General features: G+C 34.6%; 2 protein-coding genes across 2 annotated transcripts; one reads left to right on the top strand and one right to left on the bottom strand.

Annotated features, from left to right (window-relative positions):
• Positions 1–5,920: 5,920 nt before the first annotated feature.
• On the bottom strand, positions 5,921–6,364 carry LOC141660592 (uncharacterized). Its single transcript, XM_074467581.1, has one exon. It carries the CDS (start codon positions 6,362–6,364, stop codon positions 5,921–5,923), a length of 444 nt encoding a protein of 147 aa, XP_074323682.1.
• A 2,586-nt stretch (positions 6,365–8,950) lies between these two features.
• LOC141659622 (uncharacterized) lies at positions 8,951–9,790 on the top strand. Its single transcript, XM_074466578.1, has 2 exons — positions 8,951–9,009; positions 9,408–9,790. Exons 1-2 carry the CDS (start codon positions 8,983–8,985, stop codon positions 9,681–9,683), a joined length of 303 nt encoding a protein of 100 aa, XP_074322679.1. The 5' UTR covers positions 8,951–8,982; the 3' UTR covers positions 9,684–9,790.
• The last annotated feature ends 4,499 nt before the right edge of the window (positions 9,791–14,289 follow it).

The raw sequence follows: 14,289 nt of genomic DNA, 5'->3' as shown, positions 1-14,289 counted from the left end.
ACGTTTAGGTATCCGTTTGATAGAAGAGAGAAAGAATGTTTAACGATTAGAAAAAGTCTCTTCTATTTTGAAAGAGTATAAAACGTTTTTAATCAGATTTGGAGGATATAGAGTTTGAAGATAAAACAAACTCCTACAAATTAGGAACTGTTTTAAAACTAGAAAATATTTTATAACTGAGCTCTAATATATATAGACCATGTATAATATAATAGAGAAGTCCTTACAATTTACTAAAAGAAGTTCCTGAATTTTGTCCTTTAAAATCGACTTTCATGTTGATTCTGGACTGTTCATCTTGGCTTGCTATTATTCTGAACATCGTGATCATAGCTTGCTGAGATAGATTACTGTCGTATGACAGCTTGCTGTCATGATGCTTAAACAGCAAAGGCATTAAGCTTATATATCCTGCAAACAGTCTTAAATAATAATATGATGGCTTGCTGTGTTGTGATCATCAAAACTAAGGAGTTACAATCTCCCCCTTTTTGATGATTACACGCATTTAGGAGAAGTATAAAACTCCCCCTAAATCTATGCATATCTCAAAACTTTATAACCTATTACTACAATTAGATAAACTTTAAATAACACACATGCATATCCAACATAACTAATATAACAACATTATATCACCAAATCCAAAAGTAAATTAAGTCTTAAATAACAACCATCATAACCCAAGTAGCAAACATAAATCAAGTAGCAAACCATAAAGAAAACATAAGCCAACAGATAGTCTTAAACAAGTCAACAAAAGAGAAATATAAGTCCAAGTCTTAATAACCAAACATAAACATAGACATAAATCTCCTAAATTTCTCCCCATTAAAGCATAAAAAAGATCTAGGTTGAGGGCTGATCAGAATTATAAGATAAAGCATCAAAATACACAAACAAGTAAGCAACAATAAACATATAATGGCATGTCAAAATTAATTAATCAAATTAAACACAAATTATGACACTTAATAAACAATCATAGTAAGCTAATATGAAAATTGATTGTAAGCTAACATTACCAAATTTCCAAAGATAGCTTGCCATTATACAGTGCACATGCCAAGTTCCCTTCGAATGGTAGAAAATCTTGCTTCGCCAAGGGGTTTTGTGAAAATATCTGCCAATTGATATTCAGTAGGCACAAAAACTAATTCAGTCTTACCTTTGGCAGCATTATGTCTCAAGAAATGGTGACGAACATCAATATGCTTTGTTCTTGAGTGATTCACAGGATTCTTTGATATGTTGATGGTGCTAGTATTGCCACAATAAATTGGAACTTTGCCATACTTGATTCCAAAATCTCGTAGAGTCTAAATCATCCATAAAATTTGAGAGCTATAGCTACCAGCTGCCAAATACCACATTTTGCTGTGGATATTGCAACTGAAGTTTGTTTCTTACTTTTCCAAGATACGAGACTTTGTCCTAAGTATGTACAAACACCACTTGTGCTCTTTCTATCAGTTTGACATCCTGCATAATCTGCATCACTATACCCCACAAGATCAAATATGCTTGTAATAGGATTAAATAACCCAAGATTAATTGTTCCACTTAAATATCGAAGTATTCTTTTAACTGCATTTAAGTGTGATTCCTTAGGTTTAGCTTGAAAACGAGCACATACACAAACACTATACATAATATCCGGCCGAGAAGCAGTAAGATATAAAAGACTACCAATCATGCATCTATACTTTTTGATATCAACTGTCTTACCATTTTCATCTGAAGTGAGCTTGCTATTTTGATTCATTGGTGTAGATTTTGACTTAACATGCTCAAATCCAAATCTAGTCAGCAAGTTCTTCACATACTTTGACTGATGAACATAGATTCCATCATTTGATTGCTTGATTTGGAGTCCCAAGAAATAGTTGAGTTTACCCATCATGCTCATCTCAAATTCACTGCGCATACACATAGAAAACCACTCACACATAGAATCATTAGTGGATCCAAAAATTATATCATCTACATATATCTGTACAATCAAAATATCATTACCATTTTGCCTAGTAAATAAAGTAGGATCGATTTTACCTCGAATGAAACCATTTTTGATCACAAACTTACTAAGCCTCTTGGACCAAGCCCTTGGTGCTTGCTTTAAGCCATATAATGCCTTCTTGAGTTTGTAAACATAGTCCGGATGTTGTTCATGTTCAAAACCAGGGGGTTGCTTGACATAAACTTCTTCTTCCAGAAATCCATTAAGAAAAGCGCTTCTGACGTCCATTTGATGTAGCTTTATCTTCTTGTAGCATGCATAAGCAAGAAGCATCCTAATTGATTCCAATCTAGCTACTGGAGTATAAGTTTGATCAAAGTCAATGCCTTCTTGTTGATTGTACCCTTGTGCCACGAGCCTTGCTTTATTTCGAGTAACAGTACCAAATTCATCCACTTTATTCTTGAAAATCCATTTTGTACCAATGATTGAAGCATTCTTTGGTGGCTTGACAAGTTCCCAAACATCACATCGTTCGAATTGATTGAGTTCTTCTTGCATAACCGTGATCCAACTTTCATCTTCGAGTGCTTCTTTGACATTCTTGGGTTCCTCTTGAGCTAGAAATGCAGTATAAGCACAAAAATTTGCATTGCCTTTTCTTGTCTTGAGCCCATCAGTAATATCATGAATAACCTATTTTGGAGGGTGATTCTTCACTGTCCATGTAGCTTTTGGCAATAAATGCTTTGAGATATCTTCATGAGAGGTCTTCCTTATCTTAGATGGAGGAGCTAAGTCTTCACCATCATAGATTGGCATTTTATCCTTTGTTTTATTTCCTCTAGGACCATTAAGAGTCATATTTGCCATCTTTACAATTGCATCATCAACTGGAGTAGAAGTTTCTGCTTGCTGATTTCCAGAGGCAGTTTCAATTATAGCTTGCTGTTTTCCAGAATCAGTCTCTGTTTCATCTTGCTGTTTTGGAGTAGCCTTTTCTGTTTCAGTTTGTTGTTGTCCAGCTTCACCTGCATCATCTTTCTCGTCTCTTGGAAGATCATTGTTAGGTTCTTGAAAAGTAACATCTATAGATTCCTCAACAATATGCTTAGACAAATTATAAACTCTATAGGTTTTACTATTCATAGAATAACCAAGAAAAATAGCTTCATAAGATTTAGCATCGAATTTACCATCATTACCAATTGTCTTGAGCACAAAACACTTTGAGCCAAAAATCTTGAAGTAACTGATGTTGGGCCTTTTTTCTTTAGCAATTCATATGGAGTCTTGTCCAAAATAGGTCTTATCAATACTCTATTCAGAACATAGCATGTTGTGTTGACTGCTTCTGCCCAAAAACTTCTAGGTAGCTTGCTTTCTTGCAACAATGTCCTTGTTGTTTCTTGCAATGACCTATTCTTTCTTTCTACCACACCATTTCTTTTGTGGAGTCATTGGAGCCGAGAATTCGTGTGATATTCCTTTTTCTTCACAATAAGTAATAAAGTCTTTTTAGAATTTACCACCTCGATCACTCCTTATACCTACAAGCTTTGTATTGAGCTTATTCACAAGTAACTTAATTAGTTTCTCAAACTCAATAAAAGCAGCATCTTTAGTACGAAGAAACAATACCCATGTAAAACGAGAATAATCATCAACAATTACAAAACCATAATGCTTACCTCCAATACTTTTATAAGCTTCTAGACCCAATAAGTCTAAATGCAAAAGTTATAAGGGTTTAGAAGTAGATACCATCTTTTTTACTTTGTGAGTACTTCTAATTTACTTGCCTAATTGGCATACCGAACACACCTCTCTCTTGACATACTTGATTTTGGGTAAACCTCTGACTAGCTTCTTCTTTGAAAGCTTATTAAGCAAGTCCATGTGAGCATGACCCAATTTTTTATGCCAAACATAAGGATCCGTGTCTATTGTATCAAGACAACAAGCTGTTTTCTGCAACTCAAAGTCCAATATATATATATATATATTTCCTTCCCTTCTAGCAACTAGGGGGACTTTGTTAGTACCAATAGTAATAATACACTTCTCAATACCAAAATCAACCTTATGACCATCATCATATAACAGACTTATAGTAAGCAGATTATATTTTAGGCCTTTAACATATTGAACTTTATCAATTGAAATATGTTTATTACCTATTTGACCTTTTCCAAGGATTTGAAGAATTTTGTTATCGCCAATAGTCACTCTTCCACCCTTTTTCATCTGAAGACTCAAGAATTGTGCTTTGTCTCAACTCATATGTCTAGTACATCCGCTATCCAAGATCCATTGAGTTGATTTGACTCGAGCGGCAAGACACATCCATAAAATAAATAAAACAACTCAACCTTTTGGTACCCAAAGTTTGTTGGGTCCAACATGGTTAGCAGATTAAATAAATAAAACATGTAAATCAAATTTCTTTATCCATTTTTGGATAAATCTGGGTGATTTAACTCTGCCAACCTGATGATAGTAAGCTGTCTTTGTTCTTCCATTCTGACCATAGTAAGCTGTTTTCTGTTTGTTTCCTCTATGGTATGATTTTTGTCCATTCTGAACTCTGCAATGTTTTTCCAGATGCCTTTTCTTTCCACATATGTTGCATATCTTCCAAGGCATAGCATAATCATAGGGTATGCCATATTTTCCTTCATATCTTAGAGCTTTGTCCTTCTTGTTTGCATTCATTCCAATTCCTTCTCTGATCAATGGAATATTTGTGTTGTTCATCATTGATTTGAGACTCTCTTCTCCTTGAACAAAAGATCTCATGCCCCTTTTCAGATCCTCAACTTCCTTTGTGAGCAGATCAATCTTTTCAGCTTGCTGACTTATGATTTCAGCTTGTTGAGATGGTTCTTCTGCTTGATTTGTAGGTTCTGCATTTATTGATTCTCTGAGTTTGAACAGCTCCAAACATTCATCCCTTGCTTCAATTTCCTTCTTTAGCTCTATGATCTCCATTAATTGAGTCTTGTTTCTTTTGAGGAGAATTTTGTTGAAATTTTCCACATGACTAACTTGAGCTTGAAGATCCTTGATTTCAGCCTCTTTGTCAGCTTGTGTAGGTACCTTCTTGTCAATCCAAGTATCCACTTTGCTCATCAAATCTTGTACCATGGTCTTGAGATAATTGTTCTTCTCTTTTAGCTTGCTATTTTCAGTTTTAAGAGAATAATATTCTCCCACAGATACATCCTCACATTCCTGCATGGTTAGTGGTTCCAAAATAATATTTTCAGAAGAAAAATTATATTTAAAAGAGTTTACCTCACTCTGATCTTCTTCTGAATCACTTTCTAGGTAGCCACTTTCTGAATTTCCTCGAACAGAATCATCATCAAGTCCAACCAGGGCAAGATTAACCATGTCTCCACTTGAATCATCACTAGAAATTGAGTCATCATCACTCCAAGTCATTAGAGCTTTAGCTTTCTTCTTATCCTTGAAGACAATTTGTTGTTTTGACTTCAATTTGTAGCAGTCCCGCTTATAATGGCCTGGATTTCCATATTCAAAGCATGTCTGATCTTTAGAATCCTTGTTGGCCTTCTTGTTGTTGGAAAATCTGCCTTTATCTCTTTTCAGCTTGTTCTTCTTCTCGATCATATTTCTGATATTCCTAGATATTAAAGCTAGTTCTTCATATGATTCATCTTCGAATTCCAGTAAGCTGTCATTAGTGTGAAGAGCTAACTGCTTCATTTGAGCAACTGGAGCTTGCATAGAACTTGATTGGCTAACCTTGATTTTGCTTTCAAATTGTTCCAATTTTGCAAAAATAGCCAATTGATCCATAGCATCTATAGCTGGAGAGGATTCCTAAGTTGTTACCTTTGGTTCATAGATAAATGGCACAACACTAAGTATCTTCATGTTAATTTCCTCTTGAGGGATATGTTTTCCAAGTTGCTTTAAGGCATTTAGATTTGTCTAGAATCTAGCTTGACTTTCTCGAATAGTTTCTATATCTCGAAGCTTGAAATTTTCAAACTCATTCATTAGTTTGCTCAATTTCACCTTCTTTAAGCTCTTGGATCCTTCGTGATACAATTCCAGAGTATCCCATATCTCTTTAGCTGATTTGCATGAAGAGACTTTATCACATTCACTAGGACATATCCCATTCATGAGAGAATTCCTAGCCTTTCCATTAAAACTGTATTTGAGTAGTTCGGCCTCTGTGAGATCATCAATGTCTTTCACTTTGCCTTCTTTGTCCTTGAACTCAAATGGACCCTTCTGAACAACTCTCAATGCTAGTGGCTCCCTAGATAGATAGACTTCCATACGACCTTTCCACCAGTTGTAGTTTTCTGTACCAAGCAAAAGAGGTGCTCGGTAATTCGAGGTTCCTTCAGGATATTTGTCAGCCATTTCGATCGAATACTATTCCTGTTACAGAAATATTAGTATACCAAAGCTCTGATACCAACTGAAAATACACCAAGGGGGGGTCGAATAGGTGATTATGGCTAACTAAGATTAGTTTTAAATTTTACCCGATAATAGCTTACTGAGATTTGATAAACAGTTCTATAATCTGACAATGATAGTAAGCTGAGATGATTAAATGCAGTGCAGAAAATAATATGCAGAAAATAATATGCAGAAAAGTAATAAGAACACACAAGAATTTTAGCCAGGTTCGACCCCTAATTCCCTATGGTCTACGTCCTGGTCCCTTACCAACTTGGTAAAAAAATATATTATTGAATCAAAATAAGTTTACGATTACAAGATACAATAATATATCTCCCTTTATCCCAGCTGCTGATAATGGCTTACTGAAACCCTATTTGTGAACCCGCTCTCTAAGTACTATACTACCCCGTAGTACAAACTTCTCTAGCACTAGTTCACCAAACCCTTATTTCCCTTAGCCAACTATCCAACAACTAATCAATACAAATTGAACAATACAGATCGAATGATAAAGTGATTACAACTCGAACAATAGACTCTCTAAGATATAATGTGTATATATATATATATAATTAAGAGCTCGAGAGTATTTTAGAAACAATAAAGTTTAGTGAGTTGTGAGCGTTCTTGCTGCAAATCAGTACACAATAAAAAATGTAAGAAACCTCATATATAAACACACACTAACGTTCAAAACAATCTCAATAATTTACAACGGTTAGAATCCAATTCTAACGTTTAAATTAGTTAGGATGGTTTTCAACGTTTAGGTATCCGTTTGATAGAAGAGAGAAAGAATGTTTAATGATTAGAAAAAGTCTCTTCTATTTTGAAAGAGTATAAAACGTTTTTAATCAGATTTGTAGGATATAGAGTTTGAAGATAAAACAAACTCCTACAAATTAGGAACTGTTCTAAAGCTAGAAAATATTTTATAACTAAGCTTTAATATATATAGACCATGTATAATATAATAGAGAAGTCCTTACAATTTACTAAAAGAAGTTCCTGAATTTTGTCCTTTAAAATCGACTTTCATGTTGATTCTGGACTGTTCATCTTGGCTATGTTATAAATAAGCGTTAAAATGTTTAGAATTTAAATTGGAAGCCGAAAATGGTTGAAAACTGAAAAATTAGTATTTGACTATTCTGGAAAAGAATTTGTCATCACATATACCGTCGTAATGTAGTAATTTTCATATCTTAAATTAGTTTTTTGGAATTATAATTTTGCAAGTTTGTAGGTCCCACTTTCTAAAATTCGACGTTTTTTCGGTCGAAAGTTACTAACTTACGACGAATAGTTACGTCATTAATTTATGTTTTATATCATTAAAAGTGGGTCCCGCAAGATAACAGCCGACGCTTCTTCTGTCGTAAGTACCTAACATATGACATTATTTTTCGTCGTAAGTTGATTTATTATTTTATTGAGAACGTGGACCCCTGCTTACTAACTTCCGACGAAATTATATTTTGTGACGAAAAATTGAACTTTCTACTCGAGCAACAAAGACTAAATATTTTTGTCGTAAATGCCTCAATTACGACGATTTCAGTTCAAAAAAAACGGTCGTAAATAGCCTAATTTATTGCAGTTAGTGTCTGGGATATGGTACACTAATAATATGTCAGTAAGGCATCTGTTTGTGTAACATCAGAAGTATGGCCTTATATATATATTTTTCTTTAATCGTAGATAACCCGCGGCCGCTACCCTTCGGGTGCGCACTGGGTAAACCCTACGGGTTTACGCAATAGCCTGCAAATCACGTCAACCAAGATAAACTGCATTTAAGCGACAAGCTCTGACTCTGGAGGCATAATCATATAGTTATCCCCTCTTTAACCAACTGAGTCAACCCTTGCAAGCGGCCTCATATTTTTTGCCATGCATAGTCTTGACTCTTGAGGTGTTAATTTTGTTTTAAAGTAGAACATCTCCTTATATTAAAAGCTTCAAAATTTATTAGCGTAGAAAAAATATTTGGATCTGGATAATTCATTTTTAGTGATCCGAAAAAATTAAATATCCGATTTTGCTCACCCATAGTATTTATATTGTTCGGCTTGTGCAGATAAATTGAATACCTAATATTAAATTTATATCGCAGACAAACACAACAAAAAGTTTGAAATCTGAAAAGTAAACTATGAAAAATATAATAGAAAGTCTAATCATTTAACAATCGTTAGTAGAGTATAATAATTAATCGGTCTTTCTAAAAATGTACCTGATGGGAGTTGGTGTTTATTGTGTGCTTTTGACCACATATTAGAAAACCCGATAATTAATTACAATGCACGTTAATGCGACTGTTTTGGCCCATCTGGGCTACTTGTTCAACGTCAACTTGACTGGCTGCCTAGTTGAGAATAGTCTTTCATTAGATGATGCCATCATGCCAACTAGAGCCATGATGATTTTTTTATGGAATACCAAAAAAAAGGACAAAGAAAAGAGTAAAGTTCGGTTATAAATACGCATACAATACCCCGAACATCAACTCACAAAATACAGGCTCATATATATACTCTACAGACGTAATCGAATTCATTGAAGCAACAATGAACCGCAACAACAATAATGCTCAGGTACGTTTCTTGTTCCTATTTAGTGTTAATCATTAGGGTCATTTTTTTTTGGAAAATTAAGGAATGACAAGAGTAGGTGGTCAAAATCATGTTCTTGGGGAAATCATGATTCGTAGCTTGATTGTACATATTTTTACCCGCTTAACGACCTTTTGGCTAATCAAGTAAATGTGATATTTCACATGAACTAACCCTCACTATACTCTTGAGTCTTAAATATCTTCTGTATTTTGTTCTATTTAATCGAATATACATACTTATACAGTTATATGGTTGCATGCATCATTACTGAAACAGTAAGATAAACACTACTGATCAAATTTCAGTGTTCCATTTGTTTAATAACACCCAGACATTCACCTAAAGACAAATTATAAACGTTAAATGTGTTATTTCAGGGAAATAACAAATATAGCACAATGGACGTGCTTCAAACTGGATTTTCCGCTGTGAATGCAACTTCTAACGTAGTGAAGGCGGGGTTATTCGTGAAGGATCATCTGGGTGCGGAGGATGCAGCTTCCAGCACGGCGAACGCTGCGGATGCAGCTTGCAGCACAGCCAGCGCTGCGGATGCAGCTTCCAGTACGGCGGACGTTGTGGATGCAGCTTCCAGCACTTCGGACGTGATAATGGCAGCTCTCGACATTGCTTCCAATTGTTCTATTATGTGAGTGAATCCAAGTGGGTTATCAGTTCGATCGGAGAGTGTTTAAGTATTTCTGCATTCAAGTATATGTTACGTGATCAAACTTTTCAACTTACAATTGTTCTGAAACTTGACAAGTTCAATGTAATGCTATCTTTTGATTTCATATTTAAAAATAAAGGATGCATATATGTATTTTTACCATATTATCTATTATTATGTGAAAAATTAAATAATTATTATATTGTACATTAGCATTGGGCTGCTCTAAATCAGTAAATGTCTCCTTTATTTTGGGTTACTCACCCATGTAGTAAATAACTATACAGTATACACCCAAAAATAATTCCGGAAAAGAATTTCAATTCATGTTCAATTTCTCTTTATTTAATTTTAGTCAATTTTTCTGTATTTGTTAATAAATAGAACTATCAATGCAATTTTAAAACTCAAATTGACCTAATTTTGATTATAAAAAAATTAATTATTTCATTACTTTGAATTATTAAAAAATAGATATTGAAGTAGATTAAAAATACTTTCTAATAATATATAATTTTTATAAATATTTTTGATAATGTACTCTTTGAAATTTTCATTAAAGTTCAACTTGACTAGTCAACAATACATATAAATTGGGACTAAGGACAATTGCTGTTGCACACAGCAAATCAGCTTTTCGCTGAAAAACAGTTAAAAAACTGTTTGTTAAATTTAAAAGCTGCTTTTATAAAAAGTGTTTTTGGCTTTAATTTTTTGCATCAAAACATATATGAATCAAAAAAATTACCAAAGATTTTTACAACAACACTTTTTCCAGCAGCACTTTTTCTAACAGCACAACAATTTTTAAACAGAGTCTAAGGAGTAGTAGGTGAGAATTAGAAAGATTGGAAATAATTATTAATTATACTATTTTACATAAACTAATTGGAATACCAGAATATTAATTTCAAATAAATTAATGAACACTTGTTATAAATACTTACAATATATAGTGGATAATCATGTACAATTTTTATTTATTTATAAATGGACCGGTTATTATGTGCACATGTTAAGCATAGTTAGTAATTAAGCCTCTCTTTTTGTTTTAAAAGAAAGCCACTTTTTTATCATAAAGCTTACTACTTGGTCTAGTTCAATTTTATACATTTTTTTAATATTCATTGTATATATTAAGATAAATATAAAGCATATTTCGATAATTTATTTTTAATATTTTTTTCTTTTAAATTTTTAACAATAAATTTTTATTTAGAAAAAAATAATATATGAATCTTTACTTTAAAGTAGTGTTGAAATGGGCCGTGATATACACAATTTGTTGGACAGAGAGAATAATATTAATTGCAAGCCCTTAAACTTCCATATACACATAAACCTCAATAATTTAATATCGGGATTGGCGAAAATTATTATTAATAGAAATATTAATTAATCGATAAATTAATAATTCTTAATTTATTAATATATATCATTTTAATTTTTTTAAACATATATTTAAGTATATATAATCGAGAAGATTATTAATTATTGTGATGCAATGAATGCCCAAAAAGTCATGTTTCTTATATTGACATTCCTATATTCATCTTGTTGTTTATTTATTTTTAGAATTTATACATAAAAATTATAAATAAATTTGAAAGATTCGGAGAAATATAAAGTAGGGTTTTGGTGAAGACATTATCATAATTTAATGAATATGAATATTTTTTTCAAAACATTACCTATTTTACAATAATAAATGTAAAATATCATTAATGGTTCCAAAGCTACCAATTAATTTGTAAATGACAGGAAGAATATCTAATAAAATATTATATTATGTTGATTTGACTTGCGTAAAATAAAAAAGTTCAAAATATAATTGCCGATTTAAAATATTTAAAATGAATTAAAATTTATTTACTTAATTATATTTTAATTTTTATTTAAATTCTAAATTGTATATTACAATACATTTTTGGGAGGTGATTAGGCCATCTCCAATCGTTGTAATCCAAAAATTCAAATTTGCATCAACAACTGATTGATCCAAATTTCTAACCAACTCATTCAAATTTCTGATCCAAATTATTTTTTACATATAATAATATATAAATATCATATTAAGCGATTTTATCTTAAATTTATCATTTAATCACTAATAATTTATATAACATTTCATAAATTAATTAAATCAAAAAAAATTAATACACATAAAAATATTAAAATTGTGCACTTAATTCACGAAAAACACATTTATTGCAATAATTAATATACAAAATATCATTGATACACACAAATTTTCCGAATTAGTATATTCTTCCCACAAATACTCAATTAATGCATCTCTAATTGCAATATGTGCCTCTTTATTTTTTATTTTTAAATTTTAATGAAATTATGTTTTCTCATTATTTTAAATTTTATTTTAAAAATAAATTTTATTAACTATTAATTATATTTTTTTATTAATTATATAATTAAATAAACAAAAATCAAATCAAAATATCATAAACTACAAATAACAAAACCATTATTTTATATTAAATCAAGTCACTGATCCAAATTTGGATCACCATTTACATCACTGTTGGAATGAAATTTAGGATAATCTGTCTCAAATTTAGATTTTTGGATCACTGTTGGATTTGTCATTATGACTTCACTTACTACTATATTTGATAACTCCTGGTGGCGGGGCTGCTCCTTCGACGGCGTCCTGGATCCTTCTCCGCTGTAGGGGTGTAGCTGTGGTTGGGTTCCTACAAAACAACACCGGAAGGGGGGTTGGAGTCCCGCGGCGCCTCCGGCGTGAAAGTAAAAACTAGCTTTTTGGGAAGATGAAGATGAATATGAATGCATGGTGGCTGTGTGTGTATATGAGTGTGTAAGAATGATTAACCCCAAAACCTCACATTTTTGGGCTATTTATAGGCCAAGGGTAGGGTTTTGGGGTTGGTACCTTTAGATCATAGCCATTGGTTCTGCGAGCGGAGGACACCTGGCTGGAGTGGATGCTTTACACGTGTCAGTGCGGGATTGGGCGAGGAATGTTCTGGGGATCCTCTGACACGTGCCCTGATTATTCCCATGATTGATGTGTGATAGTTGTCCCCATCACATGCCTGGGCCAACGTCTCACGTGCTGGAATTTACCAATGTTAGGCTTGTGGGACTGCGCCGGTTAGGAGCGGTAGTGCGCGGGACTACTCCTTCTAGGAGTTGCGTGGAGTTAGGGGCTTAGGAGTAGCCCTCCCAGGAGTCATATGGAGTTAGGAACTTAGGAGTAGTTCCTCTAGGAGCTGTATGGAGTTGAAGGCCTAGGAGTAGTCCTCCCAGGAGCCATATGGAGTTGAAGGCCTAGGAGTAGTCCTCCCAGGAGCTATATGGAGTTAGGAGCTTAGGAGTAGCCCTCCCAGGAGCTATATGTACTATCATGTGCCCCCACTCCCTTATGCAGATTTTCTGGATGGGGGAGTGAATTTGGGTATGTTTGTAGAACATGAGCTTTTGATTGTTTTGTTAAAAGAACTTGAGCTTTTCTTGCCCCCCTAGTCCGGAGTGCGTTGAGTTCAGCGAATCAGGAATAAGGTGGTTGTCTTTAGCAGGAGTTGAACTTTTTCTTGCCCCCCAGTCCGGAGTTCGTCGAGTTCAGCGAATCAGGACTAAGGTGGTTGTATTTAGCAGGAGTTGAGCTTTTCTTGCCCCCCCGTCCGGAGTGCATTGAGTTCAGCGAATCAGGACTAGGGTGGTTGTCTTTAGCAGGAGTTGATCTTTTCTTGCCCCCCAGTCCGGAGTGCGCTGAGTTCAGCGAATCAGGACTAAGGTGGTTGTCTTTAGCAGGAGTTGAGCTTTTCTTGCCCCCAGTCCGGAGTGCGTTGAGTTCAGCGAATCAGGACTAAGGTGGTTATCTTTAGCAGGAGTTGATCTTTTCTTGCCCCACAGTCCGGAGTGCGTTGAGTTCAGCGAATCAGGACTAAGGTGGTTGTCTTTAGCAGGAGTTGAGCTTTTCTTGCCCCCCAGTCCGGAGTGCATTGAGTTCAGGGAATCAGGGCTAAGGTGGTTATCCTTAACATGAGTTGAGCTTTTCTTGCCCCAGTCCGGATTGCGCTGAGTTCGGCGAATCAGGACTAAGGTGGTTGTCCTTAGCAGGAGTTGAGCTTTTCTTGCCCCCTAGTCCGGATTTCGCTGAGTTCGGCGAATCAGGACTAAGGTGGTTGTCCTTAGCAGGAGTTGAGCTTTTCTTGCCCCCCAGTCCGGATTGCGCTGAGTTCGGCGAATCAGGACTAAGGTGGTTGTCCTTAGCTGAAGTTGATCTTTTCTTGCCCCCCAGTCCGGATTGCGCTGAGTTCGGCGAATCAGGACTATGGTGGTTGTCTTTAGCAGGAGTTGAGCTTTTGTTGCCCCCCAGTCCGGAGTGCGTTGAGTTCAGCGAATCAGGACTAAGGTGGTTGTCTTTAGCAGGAGTTGATCTGTTCTTGCCCCCCAGTCCGGAGTGCGTTGAGTTCAGCGAATCAGCACTAAGGTGGTTGCCTTTAGCAGGAGTTGAGCTTTTCTTGCCCCCCAGTCCGGAGTGCATTGAGTTCAGGGAATCAGGACTAAGGTGGTTGTCCTTAACAGGAGTTGATCTTTTCTTGCTC

The sequence above is a fragment of the Apium graveolens genome, chromosome 5 (genome assembly GCF_009905375.1).
Source record: "Apium graveolens cultivar Ventura chromosome 5, ASM990537v1, whole genome shotgun sequence".
Classification (NCBI taxonomy): Eukaryota; Viridiplantae; Streptophyta; class Magnoliopsida; order Apiales; family Apiaceae; genus Apium; species Apium graveolens.
This window is presented reverse-complemented; position numbering and strand designations above follow the sequence as displayed.

What these genes read in the sequence shown, in the direction of transcription:
- LOC141660592 (XM_074467581.1), bottom strand. Translation starts at nt 6,364, where the DNA reads ATGGCTGACAAATATCCTGAAGGAACCTCGAATTACCGAGCACCTCTT.
- LOC141659622 (XM_074466578.1), top strand. Translation starts at nt 8,983, where the DNA reads ATGAACCGCAACAACAATAATGCTCAG. An exon ending in GCAACAACAATAATGCTCAG is followed by an intron (nt 9,010 to 9,407) that starts GTACGTTTCTTG and finishes GTGTTATTTCAG; the next exon opens with GGAAATAACAAATATAGCAC.